This window comes from Somniosus microcephalus, chromosome 4 (assembly GCF_052327205.1).
Source record: "Somniosus microcephalus isolate GS21.2 chromosome 4, FLI_Smic_1.0, whole genome shotgun sequence".
Taxonomy (NCBI): domain Eukaryota; kingdom Metazoa; phylum Chordata; class Chondrichthyes; order Squaliformes; family Somniosidae; genus Somniosus; species Somniosus microcephalus.
The window spans coordinates 35,127,468-35,149,047 of NC_140990.1; the positions used below are offsets into that span (position 1 = coordinate 35,127,468).

Below are 21,580 nucleotides of genomic sequence, written 5' to 3' on the forward strand. Positions count from 1 at the left end.
GCTTACTAGCGCCTTTTATACAGGGGTGGTCACTGCCGGTGCTGCAGTCTGAGACCAGTTATTCTCTTAAAGGTACATACACAACAAATTCAAATACCTAGAGCTAATGCCGAAGCTGCCCTGGTCACATTGCACTTGGTATGCTGCATATAGTCCTGGTCACCGTGATATTATGGGAGCCATCCAGGTCTTACTGGCAATCCAGGAGAAAGCAACAAACCCTGATCCATGGTGTTAGAGGGAAGAGTTATGATGTACAACTTGATTAGCAAATCCTCTTCTTCAACCTCAAGAAGACAGGTCTTAGAAGCAACATTATTAGAGGTATATAAATACTTACCTGGATAGAGAAAATAAATCTGGAACAATACTTTCAGATACATCTGGGCAGCAGGACATGAGGGCACAGGGTTCATGGGTGTGAAGAGCAAATTTAGGATAGACGGCAGGAAATCTTTCATTACTCAGAGGGTGATCAACAGCTGAAATGGGTTGCCAGCAGGGTGGTTTATGCCAGGACACTGGAGTAATTAAGAAACAGATGCTGTAATTGAAAGATGGTAAGGTTGGTATTCTAGAAGGAGATTAAATGGGCTGAAGGGCCATCTTCATCCAAACCTATCCTGTGATCTTGTACAAACAAAATCCATAATATTCCACCAGGAATTGTAAAAGATAAATGATTGTTTGCTTTAGATGCCAATAAGTCAGGCATCTTCTTAAAGCTGCTAATAGCCAGCGTGCACCATCTGTCTAAATATAAGAACATTATAGCAAACGACTTTATGGTTTTCACAGAAAAAAATGGATGAATTGCAGAATTCAGCCTCCGAAACTCTGGTAACATTCGCAGAATCCCATGTAGTAAAAATAGAATTTGCCTTGTTCGGCCGCCAGTAATCAGTGGTCCTGTCGGTGTTCCCTCCTCCTTCTAGCAACATTACATTTGGTTATTAGTCTCCCACAGGGCCACTATATCTGTAGCCAAAATTCCCATGTCGTCACATCATTGCCAGTCACTCTCACAGCTTGCTGTTTGAAATCCTCATAACCTCGGATTTAGTTTGCAACCACTTTACAAGGCTGCTTATAGAAACATAGAAACATAGAAGATAGGAGCAGGAGTAGGCCATTCAGCCCCTCGAGCCTGCACTGCCATTCAATGCGATCATGGCTGATCATCCAAATTCAGTACCCGGTCCCTGCCTTCTCTCCATATCCCTTGATCCCTTTAGCCTTAAGAAATATATCTAACTCCTTCTTGAATATATTCAATGAATTGGCCTCTACGGCCTTCTGTGGTAGAGAATTCCACAGGTTCACCACTCTCTGGGTGAAGAAATTCCTCCTCATCTCTATCCTAAATGGCTTACCCCTTATCCTTAGATGGTGACCCCTGGTTCTGGACTCCCCGACCATCAGGAACATCCTTCCCCCATCTAGCCTGTCTAGTCCTTTTAGAATTGTATAAGTTTCAATGAGATCCCCTCTCATTCTTCTAAACTCCAGCGAGTATAAGCCCAATCAACCAAATCTCTCCTCATACGTCATTCCTGCCATCCCAGGTATCAGCCTGGTGAATCTTCGCTGCACTCCCTCCATGGCAAGAACAGCCTTCTTCAGATAAAGCGAGGAAAACTGCACACAATACTCAAGGTGTGGTCTCACCAAGGCCCTGTACAACTGCAGCAAGACATCCTTGTTCCTGTACTCAAACCCTCTCGCTATGAAGGCTAACATACCATTTGCCTTCTTAACCACCTGCTGCACCTGCATGCTTACCTTCAGCGACTGGTGCACAAGGACACCCAGGTCTCGTTGCACTTCCCCTTCTCCCAATCTATTGCCATTCAGATAATAATCTGCCTTCCTATTTTTGACACCAAAGTGGATATCCTCGCATTTATCCACGTTATATTGCATCTGCCATGCTTCTGCCCAATCACCCAACCTGTCCAAATCATACTGGAGTTTCTCGGCATCCTCCTCACAGCACACACACCCACCCAGCTTTGTGTCATCTGCAAACTTGGAGATATTACATCTAGTTCCCTCATCTAGATCATTAATATATATTGTGAATAGCTGGGGTCCAAGGACCGATCCCTGCGGTACCCCACTAGTCACTGCCTGCCACTCGGAAATAGACCCGTTTATTCCAACTCCTTGCTTTCTGTCTGCCAACCAGTTTTCTATCCAATTCAATACCTTGCCCCCAATCCCATGTGCCTTAACTTTACATGCTAATCTCTTATGCGGGACCTTATCGAACGCCTTTTGAGAGTCCAAATACACCACATCCACTGGTTCTCCCTTATCTATTTTACCAGTTACATCCTCAAAACATTCTAGTAGATTAGTCAAGCCTTTGTAAATCCATGTTGACTTTGTCCAATCTGGTCACTGTTTTCCAAGTGCTCTGCTATCACATCTTTTATAATGGACTCTAGCATTTTCCCCACTACCGATGTCAGGCTTACCGGTCTGTAATTCCCCGTTTTCTCTCTATCACCTTTTTTGAATAGTGGGGTTACATTAGCTACCCTCCAATCCATGGGTACTGTTCCAGTGTCTATCGAATTTTGGAAGATGACCAAAATTTATGTTGTCTCAGGGAACATGAAGGGCTGTATTTAGTGTTTTTAACTTTTGGTGTTAACATGATCATTGAACTGCTTTATGCACCTGTTCCCATTAAATAAGCAAGTGTGACTTTATCCACAAAATATGGTGCAGCATTAATTATTAAATTATTTGCATTGCTTTGTGGAGGAAGGTTCCCTTCCTGTCATTGTATGTCCCAAAAGTGCAACGAGGTTATGCTAAAACTGTATACAACACTAGTTATGACACAGCTAGAATACTGCATGCAGTTCTGATCACCAGATTACGGGAAAGATGTGATTGCACTCGAGAGGGTACATAGGAGATTTACGAGGATGTTGCCAGGACTGGAGAATTTTAGCTTTGAGGAAAGATTGGATAAGCTGGGATTGTTTTCTTTAGAACAGAGGAGGCTGAGAGGAGATTTAACTGAGGTGTACAAATTATGAGGGGCCTAGATACAGTGGACAGGAAGGACGTATTCCTCTTAGCAGAGATGTCAATAAACAGGGGGCATAGATTTAACGTAATTGGTAGAAGGATTAGAGGGGAGGGGAGTTGAGGAGAATTGTTTTCACCCAGAGGGTGATGGGGGTCTGGAACTCACTGCCTGAAAGGGTGGTCAAGGCAGAAACCCTCATCACATTTAAAAAGTACTCCGATATGCACTTGCAGTGCTGTAACCTACAAGGCTACGGACCAAGAGCTGAACAGTGGGATTAGGCTGGGTAGCTCATTTTCGGCCGACACAGACACAATGGGCCGAATGGCCCCCTTCGGTGCCATAAATTTCTATGATTCCTATGATTCTATTAACGTTTCAGGTCGATTAACTTTCGTCAGAACTGGAAAAAGTTAGAGATGTAACAGGTTTTATGCAAGTACAGAGGCGGGGAAAGGGGAGGAAAGAACAAAACAGAAGGTCTGAGATAGGAAAGAAGACAGGAGAGATTACATGACAAAAGGGATGTTGGTGCAAGGCAAAAGGAGATGGTAATGGGACAAGTTAAGAAACAAAAGATGGGTCTAGAGGAGGTGTAAATGGGAATATCAGAATCATCAGCAACAACTGCCAACCGAAAAAATGGGGGCAGAGGTTATGATCTGAAATTGTTGAACTCAATGTTGAGTCTGGAAGGCTGTAGAGTTCCTGATAGAAAGATGAGGTGTTCCTCGAGCTTATGTTGAGCTTCATTGGAACAGTGTAGGAGGCAGAGGATGGAGAGTTCACCGTTATAGTGGGGCGGAGAATTAACCCTTCTCTATGTTGTGTGTGTTTTGGTAAAGGTAGCGTGCCTGTGGGAGTGAGGTCGTTTTTTAAAGAGACAGTGTGTGGGAAGTGATTCACTCAGTCATGCACCAATGTTTGCACATTGATAGACCAGCTGGTTCACACTGGTGAGGGACATTTTAAATGTCTGGACTGTGAGAAGAGCTTCAAAAGCAAATACAATCTGCAGGCACACCAAAGCACTCACACAGGGGAGAGGCCATTCACCTGCTCCATGTGTGGGAAATAAATTACTTGTTCATCCAACCTGCTGAAACACCAGCGAGTTCACATGTGATGGCAGGGGCTGGAAGCTGCTGTTATTGCTGCTCTTAATCAAATCTCGGACTGAACCGTGTTCATTCTGGCAGTTGAGGTATGTTTCTGCTGATATTAATAACCCCTATAACTGGGCTGCAGTTTAATATTCTGGGTATATATCAAATTAATCAAAGGGTGAAGGGTCAGGTAAAAATTCTGCTGATTGTGTTTGCCTTCAATGGAGTTTATTTTTACTTTTTCCAAACATGTCACATTTTAAAGGGTTTTCTTCAAATACTGAAAACTACCACAGTGCAGCTACTATCAGACTCACCAATAAATGGAAAGTTTCTCCTTCTCCACTGTTTCGAACCCTGACATAATTTTAAAGACCTCTAACAGGTCTCCTCTTAGTCTTCTCTTTACCAGAGAAAAGAGCCCCAGCTTGCTCAATCTTGTTTGCTAGTTGCATCCTCTCTGTTGACACCTTTGTAAATCTATTCTGCACTTTCTTCAGTGCTTCAATATCCTGTTATATGGAGACCAGAACTGCCCACAGTACTTCAAGTGTGGTCTAACCAAGGTTCTATATAAATGTAACATTACCTCCCTGCATTTGTATTATATTCCTGTAGAAATGAACCCCAGTGTTTTTTTTCCACGCTTTATGGCCTTATCAACTTGTGTTACTACTTTTAGCAATTTATGTGTGTGTGTTTCCAGATTTCTTTGCTACTTTACTCCATTTAGATTTTTACCTTTTTACGAATAGGTGGCCTCCTTATTCCTCCCACCAAAATGAACCACCTCACATTTCACTATATTGAATTTTATTTCCCATTTATCTGCACAGTCTGCAAGCCTGTTTATGTATTCCTGTATTTCTGCGCAGTCAAAATTATTAGCTTTTTATCACCCAATTTGGCGTCATCTTCAAATTGCGACAATATACCTCCAATTTATTCGTGCAGTTTATGGTAAACAAATATTTACAATTGGGCCTTTCCATAGTGGGGTGTTTACCCAGAATCCCCCGCGCGGCAGACTGTGCCCTATCAATGACTACAGGAGCTCAGTGCGCAGGCGCAAGACGGGGCTGTGCTCTGAGCATGCGCAGTGCCAGAGGAGGCTTTGGGCAGATGAGGAAGACACGGTTCCAGGAGGTGGTAGGAGATTGTGAGCTCGGGGAGGAATTGAAGCTGCGGCTGGGCTGGAAAGCTTCAGGAACACCCGGTGTAGACCTCAGGCCCCGAATTAGAGCCCACAGGCCCCGTGTTTGCCCCGCGGTGACAGGCCCGGCCGCCCGGGTCAGCGGGGGTCACTGGCCGCCATCTTGGACAGGGCGGGATCACGGCGCATGCGCGGCCACCTTGGCCAGAAACAAAGAGTGGGCGGGGCTTCAGGGTCCCAGTGCCCAGGAGAGACAATCATTGACTCACTGATTTTATTCTCACTCTGCACACAGCGGGTGGCGAACTGAACCCAACCAGAGCAGAGGGAGGGGGAAAACTGGGAATGGAGGAAAGAAATGTTGGAGATGATGCGATGGGTTTGAATTTCAGCACAGGGAGGAGGGAGAGTGTGTGGGACGGGGATTTACAGCTTTGGGGTTAAAATGTGTTATTTTGGTCATATTTCTAGATTTGCCATTTTCTGCCCACAGGGCAATCACAGGGCACTGACCGACACCTTCACTTGTCAGAATAGGGCAGGTGGAACCGAGCCAGAGGCAGCTCTGGGACTTCATCTTCTGCGCATTGGGTTGGGAAACAAGAATTCCATCCCTCCCTCCCACAATTTTAATATTTTGATGCATCTGTCTATTTATATACTAGGAATGTTTTAATTGCTTTCACAGCAAAATGCATTTATTATTAAACCTTCACAGAAGACAACTGTGGTAACAATTGAATAAAACTCAGAGAGTTGTCGGGATCTGGAACGCTCTACCTGAAATGGTCATGAGCTGATTCCATCAATGATTTTAAAAGGGAGTTGGACGGGTACTTGAGGATGAGGATCTTACAGGGTTACGGACAACAAGCAGGGATGTGGGACTAAGCTCGAGTGCTCATTCTAAGAGCCAGCACAGGCACGATGGGCCGAATGGCCTCCTTGGTGCTGTACGTTTCCATGATTCTATGAAAACTAACAGAACCAAACAAAGAAATGATCTGCCTTGGTTATTGATCATTTCACTAAATTTCAACAGAGAACTCTATACACCAACAACAATTTACATTTATATAGCGCCTTTAAAACATCTCAAGGCAGTTTACAGTAGCGCAGTCAGACAATAATCAACACACATACTTTGTTTGTGGTCCAGTGCACTGACACAAAGTTCCTTCACAACTGTAACAATTCTATTGCGGTTGCTGTGAAGGCTGCGCTCGCTCTGCTCGTACACCTGGTCTCCAAAGGAGACAAAACAGGACTAATGCTGCCGAGCTCAGCTCTTTTTGATCAGAAAATATCAACTGTTTCGCCTCGCCAGAAAATGCACAGAAGAGGCAGCAGTGCTGATTGGCTGCCCAGGAAAGTCCTATTTAGATTAAACTCCTTCACCCAGAGAGTGCTGAGAATGTGGAACTTGCTGCCACAGGGAGTAGTTGAGGCGAAGAGCAGGGATGTATTTAAGGGGAAGCTGGATAAACACATGGGAGAAAGGAATAGAAGGAGATGCTGATAGGGTGAGATGAAGAGAGATGGGAGGAGGCTTGTGTGGAGCATAAACACCGCATGGACCAGTTGGGCCGAATGGCCTGTTTCTGTGCTGTACAATCTATGTAATTCTATGTAATAAGAGAGGAAAGAATGTTCCATAGAAACTGGAATTATCTGTTCTGCATTTTTATCCTCAACTTATAGTGATGTCTTTTGTAAACTGCTTTTACAGGGAATATCATCGGCCTTTGAATGTGGAAGGAGAAATGTTAGCCTGCTCCGTGTGTGGGAAAGGATTCATTCGGTCATCTCACCTGCTGACACACCAGCGAGTTCACACTGGGGAGATGCCATTCACCTGCTCCGTGTGTGGGAAGGGATTCACTCAGTCATCCAACCTGCTGACACACCAGCGAGTTCACACTGGGGAGAGGCCGTTCACCTGCTCAGTGTGTGAGAAGGGATTCACTTGGTCCTCCCACATGCTGAGACACCAGCGAGTTCACAAGTGAGTGCAGGGGTTGGATTCTGCTGTTATTGCTGCTGTTAATCACATCCAGGACTGAACCATGTTCATTCTGACAGTCGGAGTTTGTTTCTGCTGATGTTAATAACCCCTATAACTTGGCTGGTGTTTAATATTCTGGATATATAGCTGATTGACTTGTCAGGGCTGCAGTGTTTATTTAAGAACCGCTGTCTGATCTTTCCCCTTAATTTCTGATGAGAGTCCCTGAATTATTTTACAATAAAATGATGAACTTTTACTTCAATCGTATATTAATCTTTAGTATAAAATCTACAATTCAGTGCCTGAAAGGTTCCACTGATTAACATCTCCAATTAGAAAGTGCTGATTAATCCTCGCACACAATTCTTACTGACTTGCACATTACACACAGTGGCACCTCCATTATCCACCAGAAAGAAGGGGAATGGGAATTGGTGGAGAATCGAGAGTCCCCAAATGTTTGCCCTCCCGCCTGGTACAGCAATCCCCTTGGCACGGGAATGGAGACAAGTCCAGTTATAGTGACGAGATGAGTTAAAGATATTTACTCAGATGGGTGGAAGGTGGGAAGTGGTGTTCCATGGGGATCGGTTCTGGGACCACTGTTGTTCACCATTTACATGAATGACTTGGACTTGGGAATCAGAAGTACAATTTCAAAATTTGCAGATGACACTAAATTGGGGGATGTAGTTAATACTGAGGAAGACTGTGATAACATCCTTGTACAATTATTCAGTTGTGTTCAGTAAATAGCAGCATCTTTTAATTTGCTTTGAATGATCACATCACTATATAGTTATGTGAAAAACAGAAATCATTAACAGCTCCCAATTTCAGAATTGTCAGATTCAAACTCAACTTCTTCCAAGTACAATCTAACATTTCAAAAATTGTAATGATGTAGGCGAGATATTAGGACTGTTGTCTAACACAATCCAAACACAGTGACACACAGACAGATGGCCAGGTGTAGCTTCACAGCGAATCCTTTCAAGCCTCACTAAAAATTGGCAGACTGGCAATCCATTGTTCACTACTGGAGTTGTGATCTTTGTAAATTAAGAAAGGAAATGTGTCAAAGAGTTGATTAACAGAGTGAGGCACCATCTCCCTTTGATTTCTATTTCTGACACCAGACAACAGAAAAAGGTCAGTACAACACGACATAAACAAACTCTTCAGGTGTGAGACATCAGACTTCAGAACAACACGTCTGCCAGCTCTGGCCACAAACCTCAGTACAGTCAACCTTTCAGCAGCTGCAGCCCTGATTAAATAACTAGTAGTTTAACATGCCCAGTAGAGCTTTTGTATTTCTATTCAAAATAGAACAAAATGTATTTGTGACACACACACAAAGGTCGCTACAAACTTCCCTGAACTCCAACCCTCTGATTTCTGTTTTGTAGCGATCTTTCCATCCATTCTGCTGCCTGGCCCTTCGCTCTACATGGCCTGACCTTGGTCATCTTGTCGATCTTACAAACTGTTTATGGATAGCAAGCTGGTCACAAAACAGGAAACAGAGAGTAGGGGTTGGGAGTAGCTACTCAAGACTGCCAAAAGGTGGGAAGTGGTGTTCCACAGGGATCGGTGCTGGGATCACTGTTGTTCACCATTTACAGAAATGATTTGGACTCGGGAATCAGAAGTACAATTTCAAACTTCATCGATGACAACAAATTGTGAGGTAAAGTTAATACTGAGGAAGACTGCGACAAAATTCAAGAAGACATTAACAAACTTGCAGAATGGGAGTGTAATTGGCAAATGAATTTCAATATAGATCCGTGTGGGGTGGTGTGTTTTGGTAGGAAGAATAAGGAGGCCACACACTATTTTGAAAATAAGAGTCCAAATGCGACAGAGGAGCAAAGGGATCTCGGGGTCCAGATACACAAATCACTAAAAGTAGCGATGCAGGTTAATGAGGCCATAACAGGAGCAAACAATGGACTGGGGATCATTTCTAGAGGGATAGAATTAAAAAGCAGAGAATTGATTTTAAACTTGTATCGAACCTTGGTTAGACCACACTTGGAGTACAGTGCACAGTTCTGGTCTCCATATTATAAAAAGGACATAGAGGCACTGGAGAAGGTAGAAAAAGGCTTTGCAAGGATGATCCTAGAACTGAGAGGATATATTTATCAGGAAAGGCTGAACAGGCTGGGGCTCTTTTCTCTAGAATAAAGAGAAGGCCGATGGGTGACCTGATCGAGGTCTTTAAGATGATGAAAAGGTTATATCGGGTGGACCTGGAGAAAATGTTTCCACTTGTGGGGGAGTCCAAAACTACAGGTCATAAATATAACACAGTCTCTAATAAATCCAATGGGGAATTCAGGGGAAACTTCTTTACCCAAAGAGAGGTCAGAATGTGGAACGTGCTACCACAAGGAGTAGTTGAGGCGAAAAGCACAGATACATTCATGGGGAAGGTAGATAAGCACATGAGGGAGAAAGGAATAGAAGGATATGCTAATAGGGTTAGATGAAGAGTGGTGGGAGGAGGCTCGTGTGGAGCAGAAACACCGGCATTGACCAGTTGGGCCGAATGGCCTGTTCCTGTGCTGTAGACTCTGTAATTGTATGTAACTCTGTGTAACTATGTCTTCTGACTCCTGACGTAGCTGGAAAAGCTTTTGCTATTATTACCACAATTGTGCACCATCTTCATTCCCAAAGATCTCTTGGCTTCTCTAATGGCTGCTTTTGACTCCCTCAAATTCTGGGTATATTTGCCCCTATTCTCCTGTAAACTGAATTCATCTTGTTACAAACTGGGTTCAATGTAAGACAGTTCGGGGAGTCAGGGATCATTCAACCCGAGACCTACGCTGGCCGGTAAAACCCCAGACAGTTCCTTAGTAAGGAGTCCTCTGGTTCCTCGCCATATATTTGTCAGGATAACAAAACCCAGCTTCCTTACCGTTCACTCCTGGAGGCCCCACTCCCTGAGCCTACAACCTTCAGCAGGGTCAGTGGTGGAGTTCCATAGCGGGAGTGATCCCAGAGTAACTGTCGAATGTTCCAGGTCGTGTATTTTTAGTTATCCTGGTGTCTAACACACACATCAATAAAACAGGGAATTCCTGGAAACACGCTGCAGGTCCTTCTTTATCTGGAGATCAAATGTCTGTTGTATAATTGTACCAGTAGTTAACAGGCTCCTGTGAACTCCGTCTGTTATTTTAATGCAGACTTTAACCAATTTATTTTAAATGGGTTTATTTCAAATGAGTTAATACCTGCCTTAAAATGGTAGACTCAGGACTGTCACACAAACATGTCCAATGATTACCAGTCATTTTTAGACTGGAAACTTAAACCTGCTGTTTCACGTTCAGTCAGGAACAGATCGCAGTTTGACACCAATCTCTGATTTGACAGCACGTTTCCAGCATTCACCGTTGTTCTTCCTGACTCTAAACACAGTTGTAAAGGAGCCTTCTGTTCCGTGCCTAGGAGTTCGGAACCATGGAAGAGAGTGGCTGGGACACATTTCTTACAGGCCTCAAGATTACCCGCACGGTGACTTTGCTGTCAGTGAAGAGAGACGAGAAAGACCAAAGTGCCGTTTGCCCCTCTCAGTGTGGCCCTGAAGGACTGTATCCAGGCTGACGTTCTGTTCCCGATGTACGATCCTCCCTCAGATTGTCCTTTCTGAGCTCCAGCCAGGTGATACTAAACACTCAGGTGGGAAAGACAATAATCTACAACAATGTGTTTAAATCAAAGCAGATTTTTTTTGACATATATCCAGCATATTAAACTCCAGCCCAGTTATAGGGGTTATTAACATCAGCAACAACAGTAACAGCAGAGTCCAACCCCTGCAGTCATTTGTGAACTCGCTGGTGTCTCGGCAGGTTGTTTGACTGAGTGAATCTCTTCCCACACTCAGAGCAGGTGAATGGCCTCTCCCCAGTGTGAACTCGCTGGTGTGTGAGCAGATCCTTTCTGCTTTTAAATCTCTTCTCACAGTCAGACCATTTAAAAGGTCTGTCATCAGTGTGAACAAGTTGGTGATCAGTGAGGTGGGATGACTGAGTGAATCCCTTACCCCACACAGAGCAGATGAACAGTCTCTCCCCAGTGTGAACTCCCCGGTGTCTCAGCAGGTGGGATGAACGGGTGAATCCTTTCCCACACACAGAGCAGGTGAACGGCCTCTCCCCGGTGTGAGTGCGTCGGTGTGTCAGTAATCCCTTTTACTTTTAAAGCTCTTCTCACAGAACATTTAAAAGGTCTCTTATCAGTGTGAACTTGCTGGTGTGTCAGAAGGTGAAATGAACAAGTGAATCCCTTCCCACACAAGGAGCAGGTGAATGGCCTCTCCCCAGTGTGAGTGCGTCGGTGTGTCAGTAATCCCTTTTACTTTTAAAGCTCTTCTCACAGTTAGAACACTTAAAAGGTCTGTTATCAGAGTGAACAAGTTGATGTGTCCAAAGGTGGGATGACTGAGTGAATCCCTTCCCACACACGGAGCAGGTGAACTGCCTCTCCCCAGTGTGAACTCGCTGGTGTGTTAACAGATCCTTTGTGCTTTTAAAGCTCTTCTCACAGTCAGAACATTTAAAATATCGCTCCTCAGTGTGAACTCGCTGTGTGTCAGGAGGTTTGATGAAGCATTAAATCCCTTCCCACATTCAATGCAGGTGAACGGTCTCTCTTCAGTGTGAACTCGCTGGTGTGCATAGAGGCTGGATGACTGAGTGAATCCCTTCCCACACACGGGGCAGGTGAACGGCCTCTCTCCAGTGTGACTGCGTCGATGAGTTTCCAGCTCAGAAGGGTAATTGAATCCCTTCCCACAGTCCCAACATTTCCATGGTTTCTCCATGGTGCGGGTGTCCTTGTGTCTCTCCAGGTTGGACGATCGGTTGAAGCTTCGTCCACACACAGAACACTTGTACGGTTTCTCCCCACTGTGAATGGTGCAATGTTTTTTCAGGCTGTGTAACTGGTTGAAGCTCTTTCCACAGTCAGTGCACTGGAACACTCTCACTCGGGTGTGTGTGTCTCGGTGCTTTTCCAGTCACACTGATGTTTGAAATCTTTTCCCACAGACAGAACAGACAAACATTTCTCCTTCCACATTCAAAGGCCGATGATATTCAGGTCCTGATGAATTGAGTGACTCTGTCAGATCTTGATGTGATGTTTGGTTTGAGTTTCCCGTCAGCAAATCCTCCCCTTCTAATACCCTGTAAAAGGAGTTTACAAAAGTCATCACTGTAAGTGCAGGATAGAAATTCAGAACAGACAGTTCTAGTTTCTATCAAACATTCTTTCCTCTCTTGTTCCCCCAAAGCTGTAAATCCCCGTCCCACACACTCTCCCTCCTCCCTGTGCTGAAATCCAAACCCATCGCACCATCTCCAACATTTCTTTCCTCCACTCCCAGTTTTCCCCCTCCCTCTCCTCTGGTTGGGTTCAGTTCCACACCCGCTGTGTGCAGAGTGAGAATAAAATCAATGAGTCAATGATTGTCTCTCCTGGTCACTGCCACCTGCGCATGCTCAGCTCACCTTCTATTGTTCAGTGTTAAAAGTCAAACCCCGCCCTTCCCACACTCTGATTGGTTGGAGGACCCGCCGCCCGTTCGGTCCTCCCGCCCCGCCCCCTCTTCCTATTGGTCCGGAGCTCCCGTCAATCACATGGCAGTGTGAGCTGAGCATGCGCGGGAGTGACCGGACAGGAGAAACCACAACTGGATCGGCACAGCAGAGCCGCCAATCCAGAGCCGGCTTGTATCAGGGCGGGCGCTGGATGCGGAAGTCGGTCCCTGGCCGCCTGTGTAGGTCTTTTTGTTGCTTCAGTTTGAGCTGGAGTGGAGATGGAGGAGAAGCTGCTGGGTTTAACCCCCAGTACTTCTGAGCCCAGGAGGACCCAACAATTTCCAATGTGAGACTGTCAAGGGAGGTGGATTCTGGGGGAGATTAGGTTGTTAAACAGACACTGTCCCTACAATGTAAAAGAGTATTGTTTTAGGAACAAGTATTTCTGTAGAGGCTTTTAATCTATTTTACATCTACAGATTTTTTGAATTCATTCGTGGGGTGTGGGCGTCTTAAGACATTGTCAATCCCCAGTTGCCCGGTGAGAAGGTGAAGCTGGACGTCCTTCATGAACCGCTGCAGTCCATGTGGTGAAGGTGCTCCCACAGTGCTGCCAGGTAAGGAATTCCAGGATTTTCACCCAGCGACGATGAAGGAATGACGATATATGTCCAAGGATGGTGTGTGACTTGGAGGGGAACTTGGAGGTGATGCTGTTCCCATACACCTTGTCCTTCAAGGTGGTAGAGGTCGTGGGTTTGGGAGGTTCTGTCAAAGTTCTGGTCGGGTTGCAGATGTATAAAAGCCCTAACCTTCACCCCCGCCCACCTCTCTCTCTCCCATAGAGGCTACTGAAGGACATTTAGTGAACCAGTTGGGTTTTTGTGACAATCTCTTGGAGTCATAACGGCACAGGAGGCCTTTCAGCCCATCGAGTCCGTGCCGGCTCTCTGTCGAGCAATCCAATCAGTCCCATTCCCCCGCTCTATCCCCGTAACCCTGTAAGTTTATTTCCCCCATGTGCCTATCCAGTCTCCCCTTGAAAGCATTGAGTGTCTCTGCTTTTATTTGGCACCTTTCATGCTGACGTTTTTCTACTGCCAGCCTCACAAATGACCAGATTCATTGAGCTCAATTTCACAACCTGCCTTTGTGTTTTTGTGGGTTCTCTCTCACGCTCCGTTTTTCCTGTTTTAAACTCATTTTACAGAGTATTAGAAGAATAGGATTTGCAGACGGGGAACTCAAACCAAACATCACTTCAAGATCTGACAGAGTCACTCGATTCATCAGGATCTGAATATCATTACCCTTTGATCATGGAAGCAAAAAGCACCGTTCACAGCGGGGAGAAACCGTACACGTGTTCTGTGTATGGACAAGGCTTCAGCCAATCATCCGGCCTGTTGAGACACAAGCGCATACACACCAGGGAGAGGCCGTTCACCTGCTCCGTTTGCGGGAAAGGATTCACATGGTCATCCCACCTGCTGACACACCAGCGAGTTCACACTGGGGAGAGACCGTTTACCTGCTCCCTGTGTGGGAAGGGATTCACTAATTCATCCAATCTGCTGCAACACTGGCAAGTTCGCACTGATGAGAGACCTTTTAAATGCCCGGACTGTGGGAAGTGCTATAAAAGTTCCGGGAAATTGATGTGCCATCAATGTGTTCACACTGACGAGAGACCATTCAAGTGCTCTCACTGCGGGACTGGGTTCAGGCGATCATCTGACCTCACTGTACACCAGCGCACTCACACTGGGGAGAGGCCGTTCACCTGCTCCGTCTGTGGGAAGCGATTCACTCGCTCATCCCACCTGCTGACACACCAGCTTGTTCACACTGATAAGAGACCTTTTAAATGTTCTGACTGTGAGAAGAGATTTAAAAGAAAAAAGGATCTACTGAGACACCAGCGAGTTCACTCTGGGGAGAGGCCGTTCACCTGCTCCGTGTGTGGGAAGGGATTCATTCAGTCATCCGACCTGTTGAAACACCAGCAAGTTCACTCTGGGGAGAGGCTCTTCACCTGCTCCGTGTGTGGGAAGGGATTCAGTCGTACATCCCACCTGCTGACACACCAGCGAGTTCACACTGGGGATAGACCTTTTAAATGTTCTGACTGTGAGAAGAGATTTAATAGAAATAAGGATCTGCTGAGACACCAGCGAGTTCACACTGGGGAGAGGCCGTTCACCTGCTCTGTGTGTGGGAAGGGATTCACTCAGTCATCCGACCTTCTGAGACACCAGCATGTTCACACTGGGGAGAGGCCGTTCACATGCTCCATGTGTGGGAAGGGATTCACTTGTTCATCCCACCTACTGAAACACCAGCATGTTCACACTGGGGAGAGGCCGTTCACCTGCTCCGTGTGTGGGAAGGGATTCATTCAGTCATCCGACCTGTTGAAACATCAGCAAGTTCACTCTGGGGAGAGGCTGTTCTCCTGCTCCATGTGTGGGAAGGGATTCACTCGTTCATCTCACCTGCTGACACACCAGCGAATTCACACTGCTGAGAGACCGTTCACCTGCTCTGTGTGTGGGAAGGGATTCACTCAGTCATCCAACCTTCTGAGACACCTACGAGTTCACAAGTGACTGCAGGGGTTGGATTCTGCTGTTAGTGCTGCTGTTAATCACATCCAGGACTGAACCATGTTCATTATGACAGTTTGTTTCTGCTGATGTTAAACTCCAGCCCAGTTATAGGGTGATGGGCCTTCAATAACCACAAAACTAGAAGTTATAGACTTAAACAAGTTGGCTTTTAATCACTAAGATCAGAGCTAACATCTCAACACGCCGACTGGTTCACAGGAATGAGTCATACAGATCCTGGGATCTTTATGTAAGAGAAGTCAGGGGTGGAGCCAAGAGCCAAGACCTGGAACCTCCCAGGTTAGTCGGGAAAGAGGAAGTGAAACTATACACAGTGGGGGAGGGTAATATACATGAGTGCAAAACGAATACAGGATCAAGACAAACAGATTTCATTACATTCACCCCTTCTATAGATTTAGTCCATCGGGGTGATGTTTCTTAAAAGTTGGTATAAGTGAGTCTGTCAGGAGGTTTTGCAGTTCTCAGTGATCGGCGCAAAGCCGGTTGGGGTGCCTCTAGGGGAGTGGATTCTGGTTCCTCCGCTGTCCGGGCCTCCGCAGTGTCTTCCAGGTTATCTGCAGTGTCCTCCAGGTTAAAGTTGGGTATTGATACCTCTGGGCGTCCTGTCTCTTTGTAGTGTAGGTCTTCATCGGGTAGTCTCCCATCGTTCTCTCCGCTCCCCGAGGGAGCGAGGTCTTTTATGGAAACAGTGTCCTCTCGCCCGTCAAGAGTATTCGATATAGGCATACTGAGGGTTTGCATGGAGGAGCTGTACCTTTTCCACAAGGGGGTCCGTTTTATGGCCTCTCACGTGCTTCCGCAATAGTACTGTCCCCGGAGACATCAGCCACGCGGGTAGAGATATGCCCGAGGTGGATTTCCGGGGGAAAATTAACATCTTTTCGTGAGGGGTAGCGTTAGTGGCAGTACATAACAGAGACCTTGTGGAGTGGACCACGTCTGGGAGGACTTCCTGCCAGCGGGAGGTCGGAAGGCCTTTTGACTTTAAGGCTAACGTGACAGCCTTCCAAACAGTAGCATTCTCCCTTTCCACTTGTCCATTACCCCGGGGGTTGTAGCTAGTGGTTCTGCTAGTGGCTATCCCCTTAGAGAGCAAGAACTGGCGCAGCTCGTCACTCATGAATGACGTCCCCCTATCGCTGTGTATGTAGTTCGGCATGCCAAACATGCAGAATAGATTACAGAGACACTTGATGACCGTGGTACTGGTCATGTCTGGGCAGGGAATGGCGAAGGGGAAGCGGGAATATTCATCAATGATATTGAGGAAGTATACGTTATGGTCGGCAGAGGGAAGGGGTCCCTTGAAGTCCAGACTTAGGCGCTCGAATGGCCGTGTGGCTTTGATAAAGTGTGCACGGTCAGGCCTGTAGAAACGAGGCTTGCATTCCGCACAGATGCGGCAGGCTCTGGTCATTTCCCATGACCACCTCGATGGAGTGGGGCAGATTGCGGGACTTTATAAAGTGGTATAGTCGGGTGACCCCTGGGTGACAGATGTCATTGTGGAGACCCTGTAATTTGTCCGTATGAATGCTGGCACACATTCCCCGCGATAGGGTGTCTGGGGGTTCATTAAGGGCTCCCGGCCTGTACATAATATCATAGTCGAACGTGGATAGTTCGATCCTCCACCTGAGTATTTTGTCATTCTTGATTTTCCCCCTTTGTTATTAAACATGAAAGCCACCGACCGCTGGTCGGTGAGCAGGGTGAAACGTTTGCCGCCTAGGTAGTGTCTCCAGTGCCGCACTGCCTCCACTATAGCCTGTGCCTCCTTCTCGACAGAAGAGTGCCTGATTTCAGGTCCCTGAAGGGTTCGGGAGAAGAAGGCCACAGGTCTCCCAGCCTGATTGAGGGTCGCAGCTAAGGCAAAGTCTGACGCATCGCTTTTGACTTGAAAGGGAATGCATTCGTCCACTGCACACACTGCAGCCCTTTCAATGTCCTGTTTAATACTGGTGAAAGCCTCCCGAGCTTCAGCTGATAGTCGATTTAATGAGGGGTCGGGCCTTATCAGAGTAATTGGGCACCCATTGGGGATAATACGAAAAAAGTCCCAGGCACCTTTTTAAAGCTTTGGGATTGTGTGGCAGGGGCAGTTCCTTTAGGGGGCGTAATCGGTCAGGGTCCGGTCCAATTACCCCATCTTCCACCACACAGCCGAGGATACAGAGACGGGTTGTGTTGAAGACACATTTGTCTTCGTTGTAGGTTAGATTCAGCTTTAGGGCAGTTTTTAAAAATCTCGCAAGATTTAGATCGTGGTCTTGCTGGTTGTGCCCGCAGATAGTGACATTGTACAGATAGGGGTAGGTAGCTTGTAGTTTATTCTCGTCAACCATGCGGTCCATCTCACGTTGGAAGACCGAGACCCCATTTGTTACCCCGAAGGGCACTCTGAGAAAATGGTACAGGCGCCCGTTCGCCTCGAAGGCGGTGTGTGGGCGGTCCTCCGTTCTAATGGGGAGCTGGTGATTCGCGGATTTTAGGTCGATAGTCGAGAAGACTCGGTATTGCGCAATCTGGTTGACCATTTCTGATATGCGGTGTAAAGGGTAGGCGTCCAGCTGGGTATAAATATTAACAGTCTGGCTGTCGTCAATTACCATCCGTTTCTTTTCGCTACTTTTAACAATGACTACTTGGGCACGCCACGGGCTGGTACTGCATTCAATAATGCCTTCCCGCAGGAGTCTGTCCACTTCCGCCTTGATAAAGTGTCTGTCTTCCAGACTGTACCGTCTACTTTTGGTCGCTATGGGCCTACAGTTCGGAGCGAGATTAGCGAATAAAGAGGGCGGGCTGATTTTTAAGGTTGATAGGCCACAGACTGTGAGTGGCGGCTGGGACCCGCCATATGCTAGCGTGACACTTTCGTGGTGGCACTGGAAGTCCAGGCCCAAGATTACATTAACACAGAGTTCTGGCATCACGAGGAGTTTAAAATCCTTGTAGTCCGTGCCTTTTACAGTCAGTGTTACCACACAGTAGCCCAAAATGTCCAAAGTGTGGGGCTTAGCAGCCATAGCAATTCTGCTCCGTGTAGGGCTTACCGTTAATGAGTGCCGCCGTACCAGGCTAGGGTGGATAAAACTCTCGGTACTCCCACAGTCAATTAAACATTTCGCTAAATTCCCGTTTACCTGTATGTCCATCATGGATTTTGTCAACGGGTGTGGCCTGGATTGATCCACCATGATCGAAGCCACTGTTGGGCCCTGGGTGGCCGTTGAGTCGGGAAAAGATGGCGGATCCCAAGATGGCGGCCCGCACGGCACGCACGAGGCGGTGACGGAGTTGGAAATCGGATTCCCCCTGCAGACTTTGCTAAAATGCCCCTTTTTCTTACATTTGAAGCATGTAGCGTCCTTCGCAGGGCATCGTTGTCTGGGGTGCTTGGCCTGGCCGCAGAAGTAGCATTTCCGGCCTCGAGACATTGCCACTGTAGTAGGACTCCTGGGTGAACTTCTGTGTGGGGACTCCGGCGGCGTAGAGCTGGTCTGAGACCTGGATGGGGAAGATGGCTGATTCCAAGATGGCGGCCCGCTTGGCGCGCACGAGGCAGTGAGGGCCGCATGGCCGGAAGAATAAGAGTCAGAGTTTTTCTGGGCCACGTCCAGCGATCGCGCAGTGGCCACTGCCTTTTTTAAGTCCAGGACCTCCTTCACCAGCAGTCTCTGCCGGATATAATTCGATTTGAGGCCCGTGATGAAGGAATCGTGGACCAATTCGTCAGAGTACGCGTTGGCCGTCACGGCCTTGCAGTTACAGTCCTGGACCAGGTCCTTTAGGCCCTGTAAGAAATCGTCCATTGATTCCTCTGGTTGCTGCCTGCGTGTAGCCAGCAGATGTCTGGCGTACACTTTGTTTACCGGCCTCTGGTATTGAGCCTTCAGGATAGTGATGGCCTCCGTGTAAGAGGTGGCGTCCCGGATGAACGAATAAATCCGATGACTTACGCGAGTAGTCAGTAGACTCAGTTTATCTACCTCGCTAGCGGATGAGGCCCCCGCGAAGAGTTCGAAGCATTTGAGCCAGTGTCCAAATTGATTTGATGCTTCAGCAGAATGTGGATCCAAGTCCAGACGCTCTGGTTTTAGGAGTCGATCCATCCTAGTATTCTTTAGTGATTAAAATTGATGGGCCTTCAATAACCACAAAACTAGAAGTTACAGACTTAAACAAGTTGGCTTTTAATCACTAAGATCAGAGCTAATATCTCAACACGCCGACTGGTTCACAGGAATGAGTCATACAGATCCTGGGATCTTTGTAAGAGAAGTCAGGGGTGGAGCCAAGAGCCAAGACCTGGAACCTCCCAGGTTAGTCGGGAAAGAGGAAGTGAAACTATACACAGTGGGGGAGGGTAATATACATGAGTGCAAAACGAATACAGGATCAAGACAAACAGATTTCATTACATAGGGGTTATTAATATTCTGGATAGATGTAAAATAAATCAGCTGTGTTTTAAACACATTGTTGTAGATTTTTTTCTTTCCCACCCAGTGTTTAGCATCACCTGGCTGGAGCTCAGAAAGGACAATCTGGGGGAAGGATGGTATGGATGGAACGGAATTTCAGCTGGACACAGTCCCTCAGGGCCACACTGAGAGAGGCAAACAGCACTTTGGTCTTTCTCGTCTCTCTTCACTGACAGCAAAGTTGCCGTGTGGGTTAATCTTGAGGCCTGTAAGAGATGTGTCCCAGCCGCTATCTTCCATGGTTCAGAGCTCCTAGACATGGAACAGAAGACTCCTTTACAACTGTGTTTAGAGTCAGGAAGAACAACGGTGAATGCTGGAAATGTGCTGTCAAATCAGAGATTGATGTAAAACTGCGATCTGTTCCTAACTGAAAGTGAAACGGCAGGTTTAAGTTTCCAGTCTAAAAATGACTGTGGTAATTATTCTATGTAGATTTAACACGTCTGTGGGACAGTCCTGAGTCTACTATTTTAAGGCAGGCGTTAACCCATTTAAAATAAACCCGTTTAAAATAAATTGGTTAAAGTCTACATTAAAATAGCAGAGGGAGGAGTTCACAGGAGCCTGTTAACTGCTGGTACAATTATACAACAGACATTTGATCTCCAGATAAAGAAGGACCTGCAGCGTGTTTCCAGGAATTCCCTGTTTTATTGATGTGTGTGTTAGACACCAGGATAACCAAAAATACACGACCCGGAACATCCACGGGGGTGCGATCCCGACAGTTACTCTGGGATCACTCCCGCTGTGGAACTCCACCACTGACCCTGCTGAAGGTTGTAGGCTCAGGGAGTGGGGCCTCCAGGAGTGGATGGTAAGAAAGCTGGGCTTCAGTATCCTGACAAATATATGGTGAGGAACCAGAGGAATCCTTACTGAGGAACCGTCTGGGGTTTTACCGGCCAGCGTAGGTCTCGGGGTGAATGATTCCTGACTCCCCGAACTGTCTTACATTGAACTCAGTTCAGATCAAGGTGAGTTCAGTTTATAGGAGAATTGGGACAAATATCACCCACAATTGAGGGAGACAAAAGCAGCCCAGAGATCTTTTGGAAGATGGTGCACAATTATGATAATAATAGTAACAGCTTTTCCAGCTATGTCAGGAGTCAGAAGACATAGTTACACAGAGTTACATAGAATTACAGAGTCTACAGCACAGGAACAGGCCATTCGGCCCAACTGGTCAATGTCGGTGTTTCTGCTCCACACGAGTCTCCTCCCACCACTCCATCTAACCCTATGTGGTGATTATTCTTGTTTTATAAGAAGCATTGTAATTGGTTGCCTGTTTTCCTGCCTTGAGATATATGCTGTAAACTTATTAGTTAGTTGATTCCATGTGACCTGTGGTGGCCATCTTAAATTCAGTTTTCTACAGTTTGGTTGAGACTGGGTGCTCAACATGTACTTGCTGGCTTTTTAAGGTTAATAAAGCCTAGCTTTTGAAAGGCAATCTACTCTTTATTTCAATTTATTAACCTTTTGCTATAATGGAACGATATCTTCGACCGGAACGATTTAATGCTGACCCTAATTCTGCAGGAGTGGATGATCAATGGAAACATTGGTAT

At 46.5% G+C, this 21,580-nt stretch overlaps 1 protein-coding gene across 1 annotated transcript; it reads left to right on the forward strand.

Annotated features, from left to right (window-relative positions):
- Positions 1-5,265: 5,265 nt before the first annotated feature.
- Positions 5,266-15,828, forward strand: LOC147118611 (uncharacterized). Its single transcript, XM_085984496.1, has 3 exons — positions 5,266-5,311; positions 7,035-7,310; positions 14,226-15,828. The coding sequence occupies exons 2-3, from the start codon at positions 7,069-7,071 to the stop codon at positions 15,487-15,489; spliced, it is 1,506 nt and encodes a 501-aa protein (XP_085840622.1). The 5' UTR covers positions 5,266-5,311; positions 7,035-7,068; the 3' UTR covers positions 15,490-15,828.
- The last annotated feature ends 5,752 nt before the right edge of the window (positions 15,829-21,580 follow it).

Excerpts from the sequence above, each read along its gene's own strand:
- LOC147118611 (XM_085984496.1), top strand. The coding sequence starts at position 7,069 with ATGTTAGCCTGCTCCGTGTGTGGGAAAGGATTCATTCGGTCATCTCAC. Across the intron at positions 7,311-14,225 it reads AGACACCAGCGAGTTCACAA|CGGGGAGAAACCGTACACGT; the intron begins GTGAGTGCAGGG and ends CACCGTTCACAG.